This window comes from Spermophilus citellus (genome assembly GCF_964194105.1).
Source record: "Spermophilus citellus genome assembly, chromosome: 4".
Taxonomy (NCBI): domain Eukaryota; kingdom Metazoa; phylum Chordata; class Mammalia; order Rodentia; family Sciuridae; genus Spermophilus; species Spermophilus citellus.
In genome coordinates, this window is record NC_138185.1 from 164,549,918 (window position 1) to 164,573,641 (window position 23,724).

At 43.7% G+C, this 23,724-nt stretch overlaps 1 protein-coding gene across 1 annotated transcript in view; it reads left to right on the top strand.

The window, feature by feature from the left end:
• PLEKHD1 (pleckstrin homology and coiled-coil domain containing D1) overlaps positions 1-23,724 on the top strand; it is a 38,117-nt gene that overhangs the window by 9,994 nt on the left and 4,399 nt on the right. Inside the window, exons 2-8 of the mRNA XM_081290043.1 lie at positions 495-588; positions 962-1,051; positions 1,202-1,278; positions 2,048-2,139; positions 3,114-3,166; positions 20,971-21,065; positions 22,637-22,730. Of these exons, the coding sequence (XP_081146169.1) occupies positions 495-588; positions 962-1,051; positions 1,202-1,278; positions 2,048-2,139; positions 3,114-3,166; positions 20,971-21,065; positions 22,637-22,730 (595 nt within the window). The remainder of the gene's footprint in view (positions 1-494; positions 589-961; positions 1,052-1,201; positions 1,279-2,047; positions 2,140-3,113; positions 3,167-20,970; positions 21,066-22,636; positions 22,731-23,724) is intronic.

A 23,724-nucleotide genomic window follows, 5' to 3' on the forward strand; every position in this document is an offset into this window, starting at 1 on the left:
GGGATCCGAAGTCCCAGAAGGAGGCTGTGGAGCAGTCTGAGACAAAAGGGAATGCAGGTGTCCCACGAGGGTGTCAGGCGCTGCAGATGTGGCCCGGACAACCTGTACCCATTCCCTTTGGTTGCACGCTCTCAAGATTACACCAAAAGACTCACCTTGGAGTCTGTGTCTTTTTACCCTCCTCCTATTCTACCTGGAGGAGACTCTAAGTAACTGGAGATGATAGTTCAAGGGGTGCAGGAACCTGAGGGGGAAGGACTTCAGGTGTCCTGTTGTACCTAGGATGGTGGGTCTGGGGGATAGAGACAGCCGGCCCTGAGGAGCAGAGGGAGGGTATTTTGGGTGGAGCAGCGTGACCTCCATTTTTAGGGTCATGCAAGGAGCATAAGCTGGTGGCCCCGTGGGCTCCTCTGTGAGTCCAGGGCTACAAAGGCACTCTTGTTGTCCCCCAGGGCCTAACTCTTTCTCCCCTTCCTTCCCCCTCACCGCTGTAGGTTTTTCATTATCAAAGAGAGCTTTCTGCTTTACTACTCTGAGAGTGAAAAAAAGAGCTTTGAAACCAACAAATACTTCAATATACATCCTAAGGTGAGGTGGCCCCTCCCCAGGGCCACAGTGGGGGAGGGTCCCAAGGAGATGTTAGGGGATGTTGGGGGGCTGTCCTTTGTCTTGCAGTGGTCTAGCAGGGAGTCTGGAAAGCAAATTTTCTCTCAGGGCACAAGACCCCCTGCCCTGCCCCCCAGGCTCGACCCCAACTTTCCTGTACCCTGGAGCCTGTCCCAGCCCTTCTTCTTCCCTCTGAGAGTCAGTTCTGGCCTCTGTCCAGCAGCCACAAGGTCAGGTTCAGTAGCCACAAGGTCAGGTCCACCCTGGAGGTCTTGGCAGAGCCTGGCTTTATCCCCAGAGGCCCCAAGTGACCTGAGCTGGGTGGGTGGGGCTGCCTGTTCTGGTTCTTCCACAGGGTGTCATACCCCTTGGGGGCTGCCTGGTGGAGGCCAAGGAAGAGCCCAGCATGCCCTATGTCATGAAGATCTCCCATCAGGACTTCCATGTAAGTGAAGCTCTCCCCTTGGCCTGGGAAAATCAGCCTGGCCCAGGAAGGTGTCCATGCCCAGGACTGTGTTGTAGGGGAGCAGAGTGGGCCTCCATGACCCTCCGAGGGGCCACCTCTCAGCACACCCATGGCTCCTCTTCCTGGCAGGGGAATGTCTTGCTGGCTGCCGAGTCCGAGTTTGAACAGACACAGTGGCTGGAGATGCTCCAGGAGTCTGGGAAGGTGTAAGTGCTCGCAGCCAGGAGGGCATCTGGGGCTCCAAACTGAGGGGGGGGGGCGTGGGGGACAGGCTGGGCCCACCGTGTATTCCCTGCCTCTCTGCTGGGATCCTCGTGGACACTGAGAGGGCTGTAGGAGTTGGCTAGGATGGGTGAGAGGAGGCAGACCAGCTCTTAGAGCATCTCTGAGGGTTCCCCAAGTGAGCTTGGAAAGTATTTACGGTCACAGGTAGCAGACATGAACACTGTGTGTCTCCAGCTCTTGGAAGTGAATCCAGCATCAGTCACTCATTGTATTTGGTACTTGCTCACGTCAATCTCACCTCCTCAAGTATGGAATTGATCCTAGCAAGGACCAGAGTGAGTGCCCAACACTGTCCAATTGCACATAAATCCCTGTGCTGGCACCTGCTTATTTGAGCTGGATCACACTGTTGATCCAATAAACAATACTTGAGTCCCACCCTGCATGTGGCCTCGTGCTTGGTGACTGGTACTCAGGGGATAGGAAGCTGCCTGGGAAGAAATCTCTTCCCTGCTCTGAAAGTGCTCTTGGTCCCTGGTGGCCCACTTTGCAGCCTGGGCCATTCTCCAGTTACTGTAAGTGATCCATGCTGGTGGCGTGCCCAGAGCCCTGGGTGCCAGAGTGACAGTCAGCTGAGTTTCTGGATAGGCGAGTACAAAACACGTACTTGCTCTTTCTCCTAGATCCTCGTGGTCTAACGATCTTATTTCTTCCTCTTCTCTCCCCTGTGCCACCTGCCCTCACTCCCAGGACCTGGAAGAATGCCCAGCTGGGAGAAGCCATGATCAAAAGCCTGGAGGCCCAGGGGCTGCAGTTGGCTAAGGAAAAGCAAGAATATTTAGGTTGGCTGGTGGGGTGGATTGGAACCTGAGGTTCCCTAGTGGGAGCACTTGGGGGCCTAGGATATAGCCAGAGGCTTGGTGGAGGACCCCGGGTGGGTGTCCAGGTGGGACTCAGCAGGCCATGAAGAACCAGAGACCAGCTCCACACCTGGAGGGCTTTATGGAGAGACAAATGTCCTCTGGCCAGCATGGCTGGAGGCAGGAGAGCCTGGTGGCCAGGAGTCAGGGGTCTGCACCTGGCCTTTTCATTTCCCTACCAGCTCTCTGTGTCTTTAGGTGCTTGTCTCTCTAAACCTCAGTTTCCTCCTCCTTAAGATGGAGATAAGGATATTCCCCAGCTTTCAGAGGTGGTATGGAGATCGGGTTCATTGGTCCCATGAGAAAATGCTGCAGGTGCTCATGTAGGGCTTGCAGTGAGAGCTCCTTAAATGAAGATGCAGTTATCCTACCCTGGGCGCCTGAGTCCCACACTTCACCCCAAACCCTCCCCACGCCAAGACCACCTTGAACTTGGCCACAGGGCTCCAGGCCCCTATGCCTAGAGAGAAGATGGGCAGACTTGGGGCTCAATGCTTTGCCTGGGACCCCTCCTCTTCTGCCCGCTTAGGCACTTGGGCCCCAGCATGGTTCCCCTTCCCACTAAGACTCTGCCCTCCCCACTAGCTGGACACCAGTGCAGGCAGTGGCAGGGGTGGGGGGTGGGGGGTGGAGCTGAGGATCATCCCAGCCACAGCAGCCCTGGGGGATGCATGGGACTCACCTGAGCTCCCAAGGACAAGGCCCTGTCATGGCCCTGTGAATGCATGAAGCAGGAACAATACCCAGAAAAAAGGGAAGCGGGACCAGTCCCTGGCTAGCAGGGGTGCTGACCTCTTCCTGGGGAGATGCTGGGGATGATGGAGACCACCCTGGGCACCTGCCTCAGGACTTCCACTGTGAGAGAGCTGTCTGTGAGAGTGTGCTTGCATTGACAGACAAACTGATGGAAGAGACAGAAGAACTCTGCCTTCAGCGGGAGCAGAGAGAGGTAGGTGCACAGGGAGGCCACTGTCACTCTGTCACTGCCTCCCCTTAATACTTAATAGCCTCGCTTGCTGTCTCCCAACACGTGCTTCCAGCATTAGGGAGAGACGCGGAGGCTGGGCACCCAGCGACTGGCTGGAACATCAGACCGGGCGGGGCCGGGAGCCCGGTGCAATGACAGTGCTTGCAACTGCTATAGATTCTTGGCAGGAAGTGCATTTCTCCTTGCCAACCCTCCAAAGGAAAGTAAAAAGGGGAGGTGACCATCTTCTAAGGAAGTTCTCCAAAAATTTTATAAAGCGGCTTGTCACAGAGATTCCCAGGAGGCTGTAATGGCCTGTGTTATCTATCAGGGGCTTCTGGCACTGTAGGGGTGATGGGTTTGATGATCTCAGAGGTTCCTTCATTCCCTGCCAACAATACAGTCCTGAGCAGGCTCATTGCTGACTTGAAGCTGCCTGTGGTTCAGGAGACTCTTGGCTTCATGGGAGCCACTGAAGTTCGCTTCATTTGAAACCTCTAGGCAGCACTGAGCCTGCCTATTCTGAGGAGTCTTTCTGACACCCGAAGGGCAGGGGGTGAGTACTAGTTGGCAGTATGGAATCCAGAGCCAGGCTCTCTGTGTTTGTATCTCCCATCACACTTGTGGCTGTGTGACCTCAGACAAATTATTTAACCTCTCTGCACATCAATATTCTCCTCTGAAAAATGACAATAATAGAACCCATCTTATTAAGGATGCTGTGAAGATTAAAGGTGTTACCTATAACTCGATCGGCACGTAAGACATGTTTATTGAATGTTTGTTGATATGCTCATGTTGATATTAATTACGGGCCCATCCCACATGTGAACTGCCTGAGGCAGAAGCTACAGAGTGGCTTGTGCAGAGGAGCCCACAGAGAGAGGCACCATTGATTCTACTTCTCTTTGCCTTGTCACTTTTCCTCGCTCCCAGGCCAGCTATGGAGCTTGGCACTTTGGGATGAATCAATGGGTGAATAACTTTGTTCTCTCGACTTTACATCTTGATTTTAATCCAGTAGGACAGTCCACCTTCATTTTTCTTCTAAAAATTTGTCAGTTTTTCGTGCCCATTTATTCTTCCAACTGGACTTAAGAGCCATTTTGTTGGTTACAAAACAAACACAAAAATCCACAGAGGATTTGTTCTTAGAGGTACGGATTTGAGGACTGTCATGTTGACCACAATGTCTCTTCCACCCCCCCCAAGGGTGGGGGCCTCCGTATCCCAGGCTTTCATCTAGATTTCATTAGAATGTTGGTATTTTCTCCATTCAGTCCTACACCTTTTAAGTGGGAATTTGGTGTGTTGTATGTCAGCACCTTGAAGACAGGTGAGCTGGGTGTGGTGGCTCACACCTGTAATCCTAGGTACACGGGAGCTGGGGCAGGAGGGTTGCCTGTTGAAGGTTCTGTCTCAAAAAAACAAAACACAACAAAATGTGATTTAGGAAGCCTGGGGTGGGGTGGGGTGACAGGCACGGCCTCCGGCAGGGGAAGAGACTTATCCATCAGAGAGGCTAAATCTGGGGCAGCAGTCGGCCGGAGGAAAATTTAGACACTCTATCTAGGTCTTTAGCCAGGAAATTAGGACAGCGGGGACCCACTGCACACAGGCCTCACTGGGTGCCACAGCACGTTGGAGGAAGGAGGCTGTCAGCAGTGAACTCTCTTTTTGGCGCATGATGGGTGTAAGCCCAGACCCGCTGGTGCCCACAGGGGAGGCTGCTCAGGCGGGCACGGGAGAAAGAACCAGGAGAGCTGGATTCCTTGTCCGTAGCATGTCTAGAGAGGAATAGGTTTCGGATTCTATTCCTGGATTCACCACTGAGTCACTCTGTCCAAGTTTTTCTCTCCTTTACTTTCTCATCTATAGGATGAGTCTGCCTGTCCCTTCTTCCTTCCCCATTTCATGGCAGGGCAGAGATTGGGGTGTGCTTTGGGCCACATAGAAAGGCCTTTGGTACAATGGACCAGTGATAAGATGAAGGTTCTTCTGATTTGTGACGTCTCAGGGGACAGCCTGCCCAAAAGGAAGTCTCAGGGACTGGATTCAAGAGACCTGGATGAGAGTCTCAGTTTTATGACTGACAGCATGAACTTGGGAATGTCAGTCGAAGCCTCTGATCTTCAGATTATCCATCTGTGATGTCTGATAAAAGAAATGCCAGCTCCAACCTTCCTCCTGGGTTGCAGTGAGGCTCAAGGGAACAGAATGTAGGTGCTTTGTGGAATGGAAAGGCCCAGTGTATGATGGCGGAGTCTGGCACCCTCCATGTGCAGAAAGGTGGGAGGACCACGAGTTCAAAGCCAGCCTCGGCAAAGTGAGTCACTAAGAAACTAAGTGAGACCCTGTCTCCAAATAAAATACAAAATAGGGCTGGGGATGTGGCTCAGTGGTTAAGTGCCCCTGGGTTCAATCCCTGGTACTAAAAAAAAAAAAAAAAAAAAAAAAAGTCATAGGTGAAATTAAAGTGTAAAAGAACAGAGCAAGCAGGCAGCTTGGGGTTCACAGCAAAATTGGATAGAAAGTATGGAGTCCTGCTGCCCCCACTTCCCCCTCTCTCCATGTCCCACACCACGGTGACAGTCATGTTATGATTGAGGGTCCTACACTGACACGACATTATCACCCAAAATTCATACTTTACATTAGGGTTCACACTTTTTTGGGGGGGTGGGTACTGGGGATTGAACTCAGGGGCATTCGACCACTGTGCCACATCCCCAGCCCTGTTTTGTATTTTATTTAGAGACAGGGTCTCACTGAGTTACTTACCAGCTCATCTTTGCTGAGGCTGGCTTTGAACTCACAATCCTCCTGTCTCAGCCTCCTGAGCTGTTGATTACAGGCATGCACCACCATGCCCAGCTTGTCAATGGACCTTTATTTTACTTATTTATATGAAGTGCTGAGAATCAAACCCAGTGCCTCACACATGCCAGGCAAGTGCTCTACCACTGAGTTACAGCCCCAGCCCTAGGGTTCACTCTTGGTGTTGTACATTCTGTGGATTTTGACAAATATGTAATGTCATGTAGCCACCATTGTAATATCATATAGAATAGTTTTGATGCCCTAAACATCCTCCATGCTCCAGATATTCATCTCTCCCTCCCCAATAACCCCTGGCAATCACTCATCTTTTTACTGTCTCCATAGTTTTGCCTTCTCCAGAATTTCATACACTTGGAATTATATGTTGTTTTTTCAGATTGGCTTCTTTCATTTAGTAATATGCATTTAAGTTTCCTTCATGTCTTTTTATGGTTTGATAGCTCATTTCTTTTTAGTGCTGAATAATATTGTCTAAAGGACATCTCAGTTGCTTCCAAGTTTTGGCAATTATGAATAAAGCTGCTATAAACATCCATTCATAGGTTTTCTTGTGGACATATATTTTCAGCTCATTTGAATGAGTAACAAGGCGTGTGATTGCTGGATCATATGGAAAGAGTATGTAAGTTTTGTAAGAAGCGGCTAAACTGTCTTCCAAAGTGGCAGTGCCACTTGGCATTTCCGTCAGAAGTGAATGAGAGTTCCTGTTGCTCCACACTTTGGCTAGTGTTCGGTGTTGCCAGTGTTTTGGATTGTGGCCATTCTCATAGATGTGTTGTGTTATCTCATTGTTGTTTGAATTTGCATTTACTTAATGACATAATAATGTTGAACATCTTTGCATATGCTGATTTGCCACCTATAGATCTTCTTTGGTGTCAGTTAAGGTCTTTTGCTCATTTTTTAAAAATGGGGTATTCATTTTCATATTAAGGTTTTTAAAAAAGCATTTTTAATTGTAGATGAACACAATACCTTTATTGTATTTATTTATTTTTATGCAGTGCTGAGGATCGAACCCAGTGCCTCACACATGCAAGGCAAGCATTCTACCACTGAGCAACAACCCCAGACCTTCATATTGAGTTTTAAGAGTTCTTTATGTATTTTGAGTAACAGTCAGTTATCAGATGTGTTTGCAAATATTTTCTCCCACTCTATGACTTGTCTTCTGAAAATCATACAGCCACTTTGGAAGATGGTTTAGCAGATTCTTACAAAACTGATATCCTTTTACCTTATCATCCAGCAATCACATTTCTTGACATTGTCTTTTACAGAGCAGGAATTTGTAATTTTAATGAAATCCAGTTCACTGTTTATTTCATGAATCATGCCTTTGATGTTGTATCTAAAAACTCATTGCTATACCCAAGGTCATCCAGATTTTCACCTATGCTGTCCTTTAGGAGTTTTATACTTTTATTAATTTTTGTAAAAGGTTTAAAGGTTATGTCTAGATTATTTTTTTTAATTTCTTGTTTCTTTCTTTCCTTTTTTTTTTTTTTTTTTTTTTTTGCATGTGGATGTCCAGTTGTTGCGGGGACATTTATTGAAAAGACTGTCTTTGCTCTGTTATATTACTTTTGCTCCTTTGTCATAGATAAGTTGACACTATTTATATGGGCCTATTTCTAGTCTCTTTATTCTGATCTATTGATTTGCCTGTTTTTTTCCCAATACCACATGGTTTTAGGTGTCATAGGTCTTCCAGTTCTTCTCTACTTTGTTCTCCTTCAATATTGAGTTGGGTATTCTGAGTCGCATACCTATTCATATAACATTTAGCATCAGTTTGCCAATATCCACAAAATGATGTGCTAGTATTTTGATGGGATTGTGTTGAATCTATAGATCAAGTAGGGAAGAAATGACACATGACAATATAGAGTTTTCCTATCCATGAACATGGAATATCTCTCCATTCTTCTTCCATATTTTTCATTAGAGTTTTGTAGTTTTCCACATAAATCTTGTACATTTTTAAAATTTAGATCTAAGTATTTTATTTTTAGGGGATGCTAATATAAGTGGGTATATATTTTTAATTTTAAATTCCACTTATTCACTATTGGTATATTGGAAAGCAATCGACTGTTTTCATTTGTTTGGTATAGGGAATTGAATCCAAGTCTTCATACGTGCTAGGCAAATACTCTACCACTGCATTACATCCCTAGAATTTTTTATTTTATTTTGAGACACGGTCTCACTATGTTGTGCAGGCTGACTCGAACTTGTGATCCTCCTCTCTCAGCTTCCCAAGTAGCTGGATTAAAGGTGTGTGCCACATAACTGACAGCAATTGACTTGTATACATTAACCTTGTAACAATGCTACAATTGCTTATGAGTTCCAGGAATTTGTGTGTCAATTTTCCTGGATATCCTACAGAAATAATCATGTCATCTGTGAAAAACGATGGAGTTATTCTCTCTTTCCAATCTGCATGCTATTTATTTCTTTTTCTTGTCTTACCAATTATCTAGGCCTTCTGGAACTTTGTTGTAAAGCAGTAGTGAGAAGGAACATCCTTGCTTTATTACTGATCTTAGAGGAAATGCTTCTAGTTTATCACCATTAAATATGGTGTCAGCTATATGTTTTTTTTGTAGATATTCTTAATCAAGTTGAGAAAATTCCCTTCTATTCCTAGTTTGCTGAGAGATTTTATTGTCAGCAAGTACTGGACTTTGTCAAATGATTTTTCTGCATATGTTAATATGATCATGTGGTCTTTCTTCTTGAGCCTGTTGATGTGATTGATTACATCAATTTATTTTCAAGCATTGAACTAACTTTGTATACCTGGGGTAAATCCCACTTGGACATGTTGTATAATTCCTTTTATGCATCGTTTGATTCAATTTGCCAATACTTTGTTGAGGATTTTTACATTGATGTGAGTGATGATATTGGTTTGTATCCTCCTTTTCCTGTCATGTCTTTGTTGAGTTTTGGTACTAGGGTTATGCTAGCTTCATAAAATAAGTTAGAAAGTATTTCCCCTGCTTCTGTCTTCTGGAAGAGATTGTGGAAAACTGACATAATTTCTCTCTTAAATTTTGGTGAGATTCACTAGGGGACTCATCTGGGTCTGGTATTTTCTGTTTTGGAAGATTATTAATTATTGATTCAATTTCCTCAACAGACATAGGTCTATTCAGATTGTCTGTTTCTTCTTGTGTGAATTTTGACAGATTCCTTTTAAGGAAGTGGTCCATTCATTTAGGTTATCAAATTTGTGGGCATAGAGTTGCTCATATATTCTATTATTATCATTTAAAAAATTTAGTTATACATGGACACAATCCCTTTATTTTATTTATTTATTTTTATGCAGTGCTAAGGATTAAACCCAGTGCCTCACATGCTCTTATCATTGAGCTACAACCCCAGCCCCTTATTTATTTATTTAGGGGTACTGGGGATTGAACTCTGGGGCATTTGACCACTGAGCCACATCCCCAGCCCTATTGTGTGTTTTATTTAGAGACAGGGTCTCACTAGGTTGCTTAGCGCCTTGCTGTTGCTGAGGCTGGCTTTGAACTTGCGATTCTCCTGTCTCAGCCTCCCGTGCCGCTGGGATTATAGGCATGTGCCACTGTGCCCAGCCCCAGCCCCTTTTATTATCCTTTTAATGTCCATCTTGTCTGTAGTGATATCTCCTTTTCCCCAATTCTACTTCTGATATTAGTAATTTGTGTCTTTGCATTTTTTATTAATTAGCTCAGCTTATGGAGTTTATTGATCTTTTCAAAAACCCAGATTTTGGTTTTCTTGATTTCCTTTATTTATTTCCTATTTCCAATTTCACTGTTTTTTTTTTTATTTGTTTTTTAGTAAGGGGGATTGAACCCAGGGTCTTACACATGCTAAGCAATTATCCTACTATTGAGCTAGCTACATTCCCATTTATTTTTATTTTTTTGAGACAGGATCTCACCTTGTTGCCAGGCTAGCCTTGAACTTGTGATTCTCCTATCCAAGCTTCTGCTGGGATTACAGGTGTGCATCACCTTGCCCAGTTTTTCATTATCCTTCTGTCATTTATTTCTAGTGCAATTCCATTGTGGCTTAATAGAAAACATTGGATGATTTTCTATTCTTTTAAATTTGTTAAGGGCTATCTTATGGCCTATTTCTCATAGTTCTAGATGCCCGCAACACAGGTTTTATTCTGAGCCCTCTTCTATTGGTGTGTAGGCAGCTGCCATCTCACTGTGTGCTTCTTGTACAGACACAAGGAGAAACAAAGAGCTAGCTCTGTAGTGTCTCTTGTGCAATCAGGAGAGTCCCACATAACTTCATCTAATCCTACTTACTTCCAAAAGATCATATATTTACACAGTGGAAATTAGTGCTACAAAATTCAACAAATAAATCTTTTAGAGAACTCCAACATTCAGTGCATAACAGATGCCAATTAAATCCAGTTGTTGAGTTAAACTATGTCTGTATAGACTTTTTACCTACTTCTCTGTCAATTTATGATAGATGGTGTCAAAGTCTCTAATTATATTGGTGGATCCATTTATTGCCACTTTCAATTTTATCAGTCTTTTTCTCATGTATTATATTTTGATGCTCTGTTTTGGGAGCATACATATTAAATATTGCTATATCTTCACGGAGTATTGACCGCTTTATCATTACATAATGCCTCTTGCCTCTTACACCCACTCCTGCAGTTCTGGGGATTAAACCCAGGGCCTCGTGCATGATAGATAAGCACTTTACCACTTAGCTACACCCCAGCCCATGTAATGCCTCTTTTTATTCTTGATGACTTTTCCAGCTTCTTTTTAAGAAGTCTGCTTTATCTGAAATTAGTATAGTTATTCCTACTTTCTTTTGATAACTGTTAGTATGGGTATATCTTTCTCCATCTTTTGCTTGTAATCAATATGTGTTTTTATATCTAAAGTGAGTTTCTTGAGCTGGGGATGTAGCTCACTCATAGAATGCTTGATTAACATGTATGAGGCCCTGGGTTCAATCCCCAGTTCCACCACCAAAAGAAAAGAAAAGAAAAGGATTAATTAATTTTAATCCATTAAAATGGATTCTTGTGGACAATAGATATATTGAATTTTTTTTAATCCATTCTGATAATCTTTGCTTTTTAGTTGCTGTGTTTAGGTCTTTGACATATAAAGCGACATTCAATATAGTTGAATTGATATCTATCATATTTGTTCCTGTTTTCTGTTTATTACACTTGTTATTTATTCCTTTTTTCTATCCCCAGTACTGGGGATCAAATCCGGGGCCTCACTCATGCTGGGCAAGTGCTCTACCGCTGAGCTACATCCTCAGCCCTATTTGTATCTATTTTGTCTTCCGCACATTTTCTTACTTCTGTGATTTTAATTGTGTTTTCCTTTTTGCTCTTTCTAGTACAGGGGATTGATCCAGAGGTACTTTTACCATGAAGCTATATCCCCAGTCTTTGTTATTTTTTATTAATCACTGTTGCCCCAAACTGTGATCCTCCTGCCTCAGCTTCTCCAGTCACTGGGATTATGGGCATGCAACATCATGCCCAGCTTAATTGTGCATTTTATATGATTCAGTTATTTTTTTAAATTTCATTGTCAATGGACCTTTATTTTATCTATTTATTTTTACATGATACTGAGACTCAATCCCAGTGCCTCATATATGCTAGGCAAGCACTCTACCATTGAGCAACAGCCCAAGTCCATAATTCCATATTTTCTACTTTCTTAACACACCAATTTTACTTTTTAAAAATTAGTGGTTACCCTAGAGTTTGCAATACACACTTACAACTAACCCAAGACAATTTTCAAACAGCACTCTTCCTAACTCCTCCCTCCCATCCCTTGTAACATTTTTGTCATTCATTTCACTTATATGTAAGTGCATATAAGCATCATCTATTCAGTCTCTGATGCTGTTTATTAATATAGATCTGAGTTTCTGACCAGTATTATTTTCCTTTTCTCTGAAGAACTTTTTAAACATTTCTTGCAAAGCAGATCTACTGGCAAAAATCTATTTTCATTTGTCTAAGAAGATCTTTATTTTTCCTTTCTTAGCTGTAGATGGACACACTATCCTTTATTTATTTATTTAGTTTTATGTGGTGCTGAGGATCGAACCCAGTGCCTCACACATGTGAGACAAGCACTCTACCACTGAGCTAAAATCCCAACCCCTTTCCTTCACTTTTAAAGGATAATTTTTCAGGAGACAGAATTCTAGGTTGGCCTTTTTTTCTCTCTCTCTCTCTCTCAATGCTTTAAACATTTCACTCCACACTCTTCTTGCTTGTATGGTTTCTGAGAAGTTCAAAGTCATTCTTATATTTATTCATCTTCACTCTTCTGTAGGTAAGGTGTGTGTGTGTGTGTGTGTGTGTGTGTGTGTGTGTGTGTGTGTGTGTGTTTTCTGGCTTCTTTGAAGATTTTTTCTTTGTCTTTGATTTTGTGAAGTTTGAATACGACATGGCTAGATGTAGTGAGGTTTTTCTTTTTCTTTCTTTTTTTTTTTGTCTTACATTTATCCACTTTTGTTCTCTGAGCTTCTTGGAACAGTGGTTTGGTTTCTGATAATAATTTGGGGAAATTCTCAGTATTTATTGCTTCAAACATTGCTTCTGTTCCTTCTGTTTTTTCTCCTTCTGGTATTCCCATTACACATATATTACACTTTTTGCAGATGTCCCACAATTTTTAGATGTTCTGTTCTTTTTTTTTTCCTCTAGTCCCTTTTCTCTTTTCTTTTGAGTTTGGGGAGTTTCTACTCTCAAGCACAAAAGTTCTTTCTTCAGCTGTGTCCAGTTTACTAATGATTTCATCAACGTATTCATCATTCTGTCATAGTGTTTTTGATCTCTTGCATTTAAAAAAAAACTTTCTTAGAATTTCCAATTTCTACTTAACTTTATCCATCCATTTTCCATGTCTGTTTTTCCCATTAAAGCCTTAGCATATTAATCTTGGATTTAAAAAAAATTTTTTTAGCTATACATGGACACAATGTCTTTATTTCATTTATTTATTTTTATGTGGTGCTGAGGATTGAACCTAGGGTCTCACACGTGAGAGGCACGCGCTCTACCGCTGAGCCACAACCCCAGCCCGATGTTTTTGTTTTTAATTAGGGGTCTGATAATTCTACATTTCTACTATATCCAGCTCTGACTTTGATTCTTATTCAGTCTTTTGCAACTGTGTTTTGCCTTTTAGTATGCCTTGCAATTGTTTGTTGAATGCCAGACATAGTGTGCTAAGGAAAAGGAACTGTGGTACATAGGCTTTTGTGGTGCAGTGGTCAGGTGTGTGTGTGTGTGGGGGGGAGCAGTCTATAGTCCTGTGATTAAGTTTCATTCCTTTAATGAGGCTGATCCCCTGTATTGTGGATGTCACAAGTGTTTCTCAGTGTCTACCCTGCACCTCCAGCCTCTTAGATGGGACAAGATGACTATAGTGAGCTGGAGTTGGGAATTTTCTTCCTTCAGACAGGTGAGGCTCTGATGCAATTCCAGCAGGTCAGACTCTAGTAAAATCATTTCCCCTCGAGCACAGGACTTGTTAGGAAGAATAGAATAATTTTTATTTGCTATATTGCATTCAAATATAGTATTAAAATCAATTTCACCTCTTAAAAAAAGAGAATAGAATGCTTTGTTGTATTTCAACATTTCTCTTGATGCAAATATCATGGTATTTTTCTTCTAATATTCCCTGTAAAATTTGGTAGAGTTATTGGAGATAAAACTCACAAAAGTGTGCAGGGAGCCCTAAGTCTGGAGCCTGGTGGGGTTTTTAACACTAAAACTTGTCCATATGAAGCCTTCAGCAATTCATCAGCTACAGTTCAGGTTTTCCTACCTCTGTATTGGTTCCCTGTGAGTTTTTTTGCTGATGTTTTTCTGCTCTGTTCCTGTGGTTTTCTCCAATTTCGGGTTTAGTAGTTCATTCCGTGACATCATTCCTCTGAAAGATCTAAGAAGAGAGGCTGATTTTTCAGTTTATCTTTTTATGTATTTGATGGAGTAGCAACTTCTAAGTTCCTTACATTCTGGACTGGAAACTAGAATTGCCCAGTTGTCTTTCCTTTTCCTCTTTAACAGTGCCTACAGCTTCTTTCCTAGTGATGGAAATCATGCTCTTGTAGAAAACTTGGAAAATATGAATTTATCCTTAGACCCACAATTGATGGATAATTATTGTCAGCTTTTAGTGTTTTGCATTTGTCTATTTTCTACTATGTCGGTCGTCTTCTTCTCATTTTTCTCCTCTTCCTCCCTCCTACCCTTCTTCTTCCTTATTCTTCTTTTCTTTTTTGTGGTGCAGAGGATTGAATCAAGGGTCTCATGCATGCTAAACTCAAACTCTACTACTGAGCTACTCTTCCTGCTGTATGTATTATTTTTATATTTTAAACATAATGAGGAGGATGCCAGATATTCAGTTTATGGCCTACTTTTTCATTATGCCTGTTATCATAACTTCATTAATATTATACCTTTGCCATGCCATTTAACATTCCTTGAAAATATTGATTTTAATGGCTCAGTACTGATTCATCCTATGTGACGCTTCATATCTCCTATTTTTGAACATTTTAGGCCATTTACACAATTATAAATTATGCCACAATGAATCCTTGTGCATAGATCTTGTTTTACTTTTCTAATTATTTCCTTAGGATAGATTACAATTCAGTAAAATTACTAAGTAAAAAGACAAGAACTTTAATGGCTCTTGATGCACATTGCCAAATGCTTTCCAAAAAATATGTACCAATTTATATTCCCATCAGCAGTGTATGGCTATTTCCATTTTGTTTTTTTTTTTTTTAAAGGAATAGTGTCTTTTTTTTTAAACAGAGAGAGAGAGAGAGAGAGAGAATTTTTTTTTAATATTTATTTTTCAGTTTTCAGCGGACACAACATCTTTGTTTGTATGTGGTGCTGAGGATCGAACCCGGGCCGCATGCGTGCCAGGCGAGCACGCTACCGCTTGAGCCACGTCCCCAGCCCCGGCTATTTCCATTTTGAGTCCCTCCTTCATCTTTTACTAGCTGTATGACTTTGAACAAGTTAGGTAACAGCTTGTTCCTGTGTTTTTCCCATCTGTAAATTGACAATAGTAATACTCATACTTGTTTTGAGTATTAAATAACTTAATGCACGTAATGTGCTTAGAGCAGTAAGTTCACAGTAAATTCTAGGCATTGTTTTTTTTTTTTTTAATTTACTTCTTTAGTGGTAGTTTGACACAATACCTTTATTTTTTTTATTTATTTTTATGTGGTGCGGAGGATCAAACCCAGGGCCTCCCACATGCTAGGCAAGCGTTCTACCACAACCCCAGCCCTCTAGGCATTGTTATCATGTATCAACATCTATGTTTGAAGTCCCTTTTCTGTTCTTTTGAGTAGATGTCCATTCTTTTTCTTTTTTCAGTGTTGAGGATTGAACCCAGGGAGATTTTACCATGGAGCTACATCCCTAGCCCAGCCCCTTTTAATTTTTTATTTTTGAGTCAGAGGCTCTCCAAATGGCCTAGGCTGGTCTCAAATTTGCAATCCTTCTGCCTCAGCCTCCTAAGGAGCTGGGCTCACAAGTATGCACAATAGTTCCTGGCAATTGCTGTCTACTCTTGAAAAGATACTCCACAGTTTGAATGTATTATACTAATCAATACTTATTAAACACGTACTATGGTGCAAGCAAATTGTATGGACGAGTTCATGCAATCCTCGCATTGACCTAAGAGGCCTCATTTCAGAGGATGCTGCCTGTTCTTCCCTTCTCTCTGCACTAGATCATAAGGCAGTTCAGGCCTCACTCCCTAACTTTTTTGTGCCCTAAGTTGATCCCTCCAGCCCCTTCTCTCTATTGAGTTCCATTCCCTTCTACCCAGCCATTAATTTTACATCTCCAGACATATGTCCAAAGAGACCACAAACACAGAGTGTCTAAGACCAAATCCATGATCTTCCCCAGCAGAGCTGGCGGGCTTCTGGTACTTCCTGTCTCAGGGAATGCACAACAATTAACAGATTGTGCAGGTCAGACACTTGGTGTCATGCTGCACCCTGTCCTCCCTCCCTCCTCCCTTCTCCACCTCACTCCCTAATTCTGCTAGAGTTATCCTCCCCCCAGGCCTGGAATTCACTCACCAGGCCACTTTCATCTCACTGCTGAGCTCTGTACCCACTAGGTACTAGGTCTTGGCTTGGACTAATGCACTGGGCTCCTTAGACTCTTTCCTCCATGTTGCAGCCAAAATCACTGTTTAAATGGAAATTAGGTCATGTTACCGACCATCTTCTCCTGCTTCCTGCTCAAAACCTTCATTGCTGCTTCTTCTTATTCTTTAAAGACTTTCCTGTCTTTTTAAAAAATATGTATTTTAGTTGTTGATGGACCCTTATCTTATATATTTATATGCGGTTCTGAGAATTGAACCCAGTGCCTCACACATGCTGGGCAAGCACTCTACCACTGAGCCACAACCCCAGCCCCTTCATTGCTTCATCTTCCTTAAGAGAAAAGTCCAAAATTCTCAGCATAGTCCAAGGTCCTGCATGGTCTAGATTCTGTCAGCCCCTCCAGCCTCTTTCCACTGTGTTTACTCTCACTCCGGGCCCGGCCGTAGGGGCCTCCCTTCATTTTTTCTCACAGGGTCTTTGCATATACTGTTCCTTCTGCCTGGAATGCTCTTCTCTCTCTCTCCTATTTATTCACCTTGGTCAGTCAGTTTAAGAATCACCTGATCATCCTCTCCCCTGACCTACTCCCACTTTGGACAGCTTTCCATAGAACTGGGTCCTGGTCCTGCATACCATGTCTTTTGGTCAGACTCTAATGTGTCTGATTCTTTTAGTAATATTTGGGTTTTGCATCTGATCTAAAATCTTGCTCTAATTCTATTAATAGCTGTACAAGATGATAAACTCCATGTGAGCATCTCCTTATCCTCAGTGCTCAGCCTGGCAGGTATTTGACACATATGAAGCACTCAATATATATGTATAGCATCGATAAATAGAAATAGAAGGTTAAATTTTCACCGGGATTTTTGCTGGAATCCCTTTGAGCCTGTAAATTATTTGCAAAGCATCTTTACTGTATTAATTCTTCCTAATTGGGAGCCTATGTCACGGCGTTCTTTCCAAGAGTATAATTAGTTCTACGGAGGACTAGAAATCATGTCCTGTGAAGCACAGCAAAGAGGAATTGTTTGGCTTGAGGAGAGGAGACTCGGGAACATAAAAGCTCTTTTAAATACTTGAAGGGAAAAGAAATTAGTCTTGTTCTATGGTCCCAATGGGGTGAGAAGTCAGACACATTGAAGAAGTTGGGAGGCGGATAAATCTTGGCTCAAATGAAACTGGTAAGTGAAATGGCCTGTCCCCTTCTCTAGGTATGCTGGAGCAACATGAAATGGTCAGGTGTAAGCTGCTGCCCTTGACCTTGGCAAGGGACTGTCCACTAGCTCTTATTCTGTTTGGCAAGAGGTTGTCAGCTAGCTCTTACCTTCTGGTCTGGGATCCACAGCTTCATAGCTGAGGAGAGAGGCTGTGAGGAGGAAGATGTGACTGAGACGGAGAAAGGTCAGGGGTCCAGTAGCTGCTGAAGGGAGGGAAAGTTTGGGCAAAGGACAGATATGGCTTAAGGGGTTTTGGAGAGGACATTTTGTTGTATAAATGAGGTGTAACTCTCACTGCAGTCCCACCAAGATTTCAACAAAATCTATCATTTATTAATGCACTTATATTTGTGGCTTTCAGAGAATGACAGTCCTGGGCCTTCCAGGGGGTAGAATTTGTAAGAAAGATCTTTTTATCAGTCTGTTCAAAGGTGAAATGGCCTATAATCCCAGCAACTCCAGAGGCTGAGGCAGGAGTATTGTGAGTTCAAAGCCAGCCTCAGCAACTTGGCAAGGCTCTAAGCAACTCAGTGAGATCCTGTCTCTAAATAAGATACAAACAAGAAAGGCTGGGGATATGGCTCAGTGGTTAAGTGCCTTTGAGTTCAATCCTTGGTACCAAAAAAAAAAAAAAAAAAAAAGGAGGCTGTCTAAAAAAGGGGCAAATTTCTTATCATGAGTGATTTCCGGGGGCTGGAGATGTGGCTCAAGCGGTAGCACACTCGCCTGGCATGTGTGCGGCCCGGGTTCGATCCTCAGCACCACATACAAACAAAGATGTTGTGCCCGCCGAAAAACTAAAAATAAATAAATAAAGAAATTTTCTCTCTCTCTCTCTCTCTCAAAAAAAAAAAAAAAGAGTGATTTCCTGTCACTCAAGTGGAGGTTGGCCAGAAAACCAAGCAGGGGATTTAACCATCTGATGAAGACTGAATTTCCTGTAAAGTTGCTTTGACCCTGAGGGCTCTGATTCATAGGCACCCTTCCTCTGGCCCTTTCACACAGCAGTGAACACTGCCTGGGCCCAGGTAGTTACTGACTCAGGTAGAAAAGGCATCACATTGCATGCCTGGGGCTACAGAGGGAGGGAGGAAAGAAGAAAAGCTAAATGATCCGTTTGCCTTATTGTTTCTTTCTTTCTTTTTTTTATTGGTTGTTCACAACATTACAAAGCTCTTGACATATCATATTTCATACATTAGATTGAAGTGGGTTATGAACCCCCAATTTTACCCCAAATGCAGATTGCAGAATCACAACGGTTACACATCCACAATTTTACATAATGCCTTGCCTTATTGTTTCTTGGTGAATTGATTTCACTTTCTGGTTGTTGGAGGCATAGCTGGGGCCTACAGGCATCATGAGGCACTTGAGTGCTAGGTAGGGAGGAATGGGGCTTTAATCATTTACCCTCCCCATTTTCAACTACATGAAGATATCCTAGCATAATATTAGGTAAGGGGAAATATTTGCAAGTTGAGTTTTAAAGAAAGGGGCTTTCCAGGGAAGGACAAGCTGAGGTTGTGAGGTGGGGTCCTCTAGCTGGATCCTGGGTGGGATTTGTTGGTGGGGGGCGGGTACCAGGGATTGAACTCAGGGACACTCAACCACTGAGCCACATTCCCAGCCCTATTTTGTACTTAATTTAGAGACAGGGTCTCACTGAGTTGCTTAGCTCCTCACTTTTGCTGAGGCTGGCTTTGAACTTACGATCCTCCTGCCTCAGCCTCCAGACTGGATGATCATTTTTGAAGTAGCAGAAGTTTTGGAACCTATAAGAACCAGGTGCCCTTGTGGGTTTTTCCCCCCAGTGATGTTTGCAGCTTGAAATCTCCCAGGTCTCTTCCATAGCAGGCAGAGGCCATCAGAGAGGGAATCAGTTAGGTTTGTCACATCTGAGGCCAGAGAGGTTTTTCATCATGAGTCATATTGTGTCACTACTGAGGATTTATTAAAATAAGGGGGAGGGGCATCAAACTTCTTTGAAGCACTGAATTTTACTTTTATTAAAAAGGGAGGGTCTACATGAATAAATGTTTAATGTATTTACATGGTGTCTGTATACAGCATGTTGTGTGTGTGTGTATGTATGTATATATATATATATACACACACACATACATACACACCCAGGTGAGGCTATGGCTACTGCCCCAAAACACAACACCAAAACATCAGCAGCCTTTAACAGCACATCTGTATTTCTCACTCAGCTACGTGGGTCAGCTGGAGGCTCTGCTCCATGGGTCCTCACTCCTAAGGACCCAGGTTAAGGGAGCCCCCACCATTTGCAGTGACACTAGGTGCCAGGGGGAAGGAAACAGCATGTTATGCACTGTACCTTAAAGGCATCTGCCTGAACATGACACACTTCTGCTCACAGTCCGTTGGCCTTAGCCAGTCCTGTGGGCTCGCCTGACTGTAGCAGGTATGCTGCAGCTATGCATGTGCCTAGGAGGAGCATCAGAATCCCAGTAAGCAGCCTAGGTGACATTTGGCAAACTGAGGTCTGTTGGAAACCTGTGCTCCACACCAGAAGTGCTGTTAATGGTTCAGTGGGAAAGGAATAACAACTATCTGTAAGGTATTTAGGAATTGAGGTCAAGTGGTCTGGAATCAGACTCTTTCCTTCTCTACATCTTCTCAAAGCCAATGGCCACTTCTCCCTCTAGGCAGCCCCACCCCCTGGGAGAGTTTCCCTTATACTCGTGAATAAAACCCCAGGTGAAAATGAGCTTGTAAATTGGAGCTGGAAGGTGAGAAATTGGATGTAGAAATAATATCCTCCCAGGTTACAAAACATGGAGGAACAAAGCCATTGTCACAAAAGTCCTTCAAGCCAAACTTCACATACAGTGTACCCCACAATTTATCACCTGCCATGGAACCCCCGAAAAACATCTGTGGGGAACTCATACTTGATGGGTAAACACTCGGGCTTGCAGACTTTCTTGAAGGAACTTATCTGGTCCCCTGGGACCTGTCCTGGGTTGTCTAGCTCCCCAGCCCTTGGCACTAAACAGAGGAACGCTATAGGCACCTGGCTCAGATGCCTCAGGAAAAAAAGAGTCATTATTCTCTGACTTTGGAGTTGGGAATGGCTTTTCTATGTCACTTCTAACTCACATCTGCATAGAAATGGAAATGCGTACTCCCCACTTTTCCCCTCTAGTCTCAAGGGTCAGCCAACCTCATCTTAGGGTATTCATGACTGGAACTCCCCACAGAGCAGACATCCAACATTATAATCATATCTGTATGGACAGGACACACTCTCGGCTCATTTCCAAACCCCACCTTCAGCTTGCTAACTTTTCATAGGCCAAGTTCACCAAAGATTTGGGGTGGTTGAGACTGTGTGTCATTGGGTGGGGACAGGGCTCCTCAGAGCTTAAATACAAGCCTGGTGTAGCCTAGGTCCCAGACTTAGTTAAATTCCAGAAGGTCCCCTGGGTTAGGGTGGGGCCTTCCGACCTCAGAGGTCCCTTGCCCACTGTGACCCTTCTCTTTCTCTCTGGTTCTCTTCAGGAGCTTGAGCGTCTGAACCAGGTGCTGGAAGCCGAGAAGCAGCAGTTTGAGGAGGTGGTACAGGAGCTGAGAGTGGAGCAGGAGCAGATCAAGAGGTGGTGGTGGTGCCCAGGAGGGGCTGGGAAGGGGTAGCCCTGGCTTAGGGCAGGCAGAGCCATGTTCGGCCCAGCCTGGAGAGGTCTCCACACAGGAGACACCTTCACACAGGAGACACCTCTGCTGACTTGGTTTGGGTTTCTCTTCCCAATGCTCCAGGACTTGGGTATGCCCAGAGGATGCTATAGATGCTTTTGCCTATTGATAATGACCTTTTGCAATGCTGTGAATTGAAGCAGGAGGCATGAGTGAGGGCAGAGAGGCCTTCCTCTAGTCTCCACAAATGCCCCTACTCCAGCTGTCAGAGACAAGCTGGCCAAGCCTATGGGTGCTACTAGCCAAGACCCCCAGTGCTCTTACACTTTGGCTAATGATATCATTTGGGATCTTTAGTCTCATATATCATTTGCAAATATAGTTTCACATTGTGATCTCATGAAGGTTAGGCCCCCAAATCTATATTTTTCAAAAAGCACTCCTTTAAGATGTAGCCCAACCAGGAATTTGGAGACTCCTGCTCTGGGTAGTATCGATAGTAGTGGTCATCATTGTCATCTTCACTGTTGATCATCAGACCAGAAAAATTTTTCTTGCAACATCTTTGTAAAAGGAAATCAAAGCCAGACACAGTGGCACACACCTGTAATCCCAGCTACTCAGGAGGATCACAAGCCCAGCCTCAGCAATTTAGCAATTTAGCAAGACCTTGTCTCAGAATAAAAAAATAAAATAAAAAGGGCTGGGAATGTAGCTCAGTGGTAGAGTACCCCTGGTTTTGATCTCTAGTCCCACAAAAATAAATAAATATTTATTTATTTATTTTTAGTTTAGGGAGAAACTCAAGAGAATCTTATCAAGTAAAAAGCCAAGCACTTCCTCAGCTTCTAGAATTTTACTAGACACTGGAATAGAAAATAAGTTTCCTTCCTTGAAAATCTTGTGATCTGATGGTTGGAAAAGCCAGACTGAAGCTGGGAACATTAACACAATGACACAGTAAGGTGCCAGAAAGCATAAGGTGGATTTCCTGTGTCATGGGAACTAAAGTACGTGTGAGCTTTGTGGGCTTGTTGGAGGTTAGATGGTGCTGGGCATTGAAAGGATTTGGAAAACTGAGCAGAAGAAGTGAAAGATACTCCGAGCAGGAGGAGGGGAAACTGGTGTAAAAGTCTGTGCTGGCCAAGGCTTGTTCAGAGTTCATCACCCCAGAGAGGGGCCTTAGCCATGTGCCATGTCACAGTATGGGTTCTAGCAGGTACTGTCCAGGGAAGCTGGGGGTGGGTGGCTGAGCCCTTTGGTTTCTCCAGTGCTTCTCTGTGTCCTAGGGATAGCCCTAGGTTTATCCCACCTGACTGATGCCCGTGTACCCGGATCAAGTGATTCCAAGCCTCCCTAGCTGAGATCTCCTCTCAGCCCCAGGCTGTGCAGCTGCTTTTGGGACCCAGGATTGCAGAGGGACTGTCCATCCAAGGGCTCTTCTGAGCCATATCTGGGGGTGCAGCAGAAGTGTTTCTGTATGCAGAGGTTGGGAGAGGTGGGCACTGCCGTATCCAGCCCTCTGTCCCCACAGGGAGCTAGAACTGACTGCAAGATGCCTCAAGGGTGTGGAACAAGAGAAAAAGGAACTGAGGCACCTCACGGAGTCCTTACAGCAGACACTGGAGGTAAGGGGCCACTGTTGGTGGTTTCTGGAAGTGAGCTGGTTGTTTAAGCTATGCGATGCTGATTTTTCCAACAGTATTTGTGTGTGTGTGCGTGGGGTATACCCGCTAGGGGACTGGGCAGGGAGGGGCACTGATCTAAAGGGTCTCCAGCCAGTATAGGAGGCCCAAAGCAGGAACTGGTTTTTTTCCCAGACCCAGAGGGCAAATTCCAACTTGACCTTGCAATGACCATGATCTCAAGAAATCCACTTTCTCCACTGCTGGAGGATCAATTAGGACAGTGGAGTCACCCACCACATCCTTGTTGTGGCTCACTCACTTAGCTGCTCCTGAGTGAAATTGAGCATGAAAGGAAATTGGCTGGCAGGTCACCTTCATCTGATACCACAAGAAACTGTGAGGGGAAGGGGAAGTGGCTTGTGTCAAGGACAAAGTGCAAAGTCCTTAGCCTGGTGTGCAATTGCTCCAGCCTCTCCTCCTCCACTGCCCCACCCTCACTCTCTGCTACCCCTCCCCACCCCAGAGATACCCCAACCCCTGCTCCAATCCCTGAGCTCATGTGCCACAGAAAGATAAGCTCTTTCATCCTTCATACCTTGTCCCTACTGTTCCTTCTACACAGAAGATCTTTCCCACCTCTTCTCTAAGATTCAGTTCAAGTATCTTCTTCATCAACTTTCCCTGATTCTCCTTCTGACCACAGAATTTTGCATGTCTGTTAGGGAATTAACCCTCTAGGCTGTGTATTCCAAACAGTGGACTCCATTAGACCTTGTCTTAATGGCCTCCCCAGGATCAGCATCTGGAGCAAAGCTGGCATAGGGTGTGTGACCCTTATGTGTTTACTGAATCCATGAATTGCCTTGAAGGCTGCAAGGATTGTAGTCCCTCTTGACTGACTGGAGCTTTGTGTGTGGTATTTATTTTTCTTTCCCCGCTTCACATTATGGCAGGTGGTTCCCATGGATAATCAACTTCAGAAATTCTGTGTAGT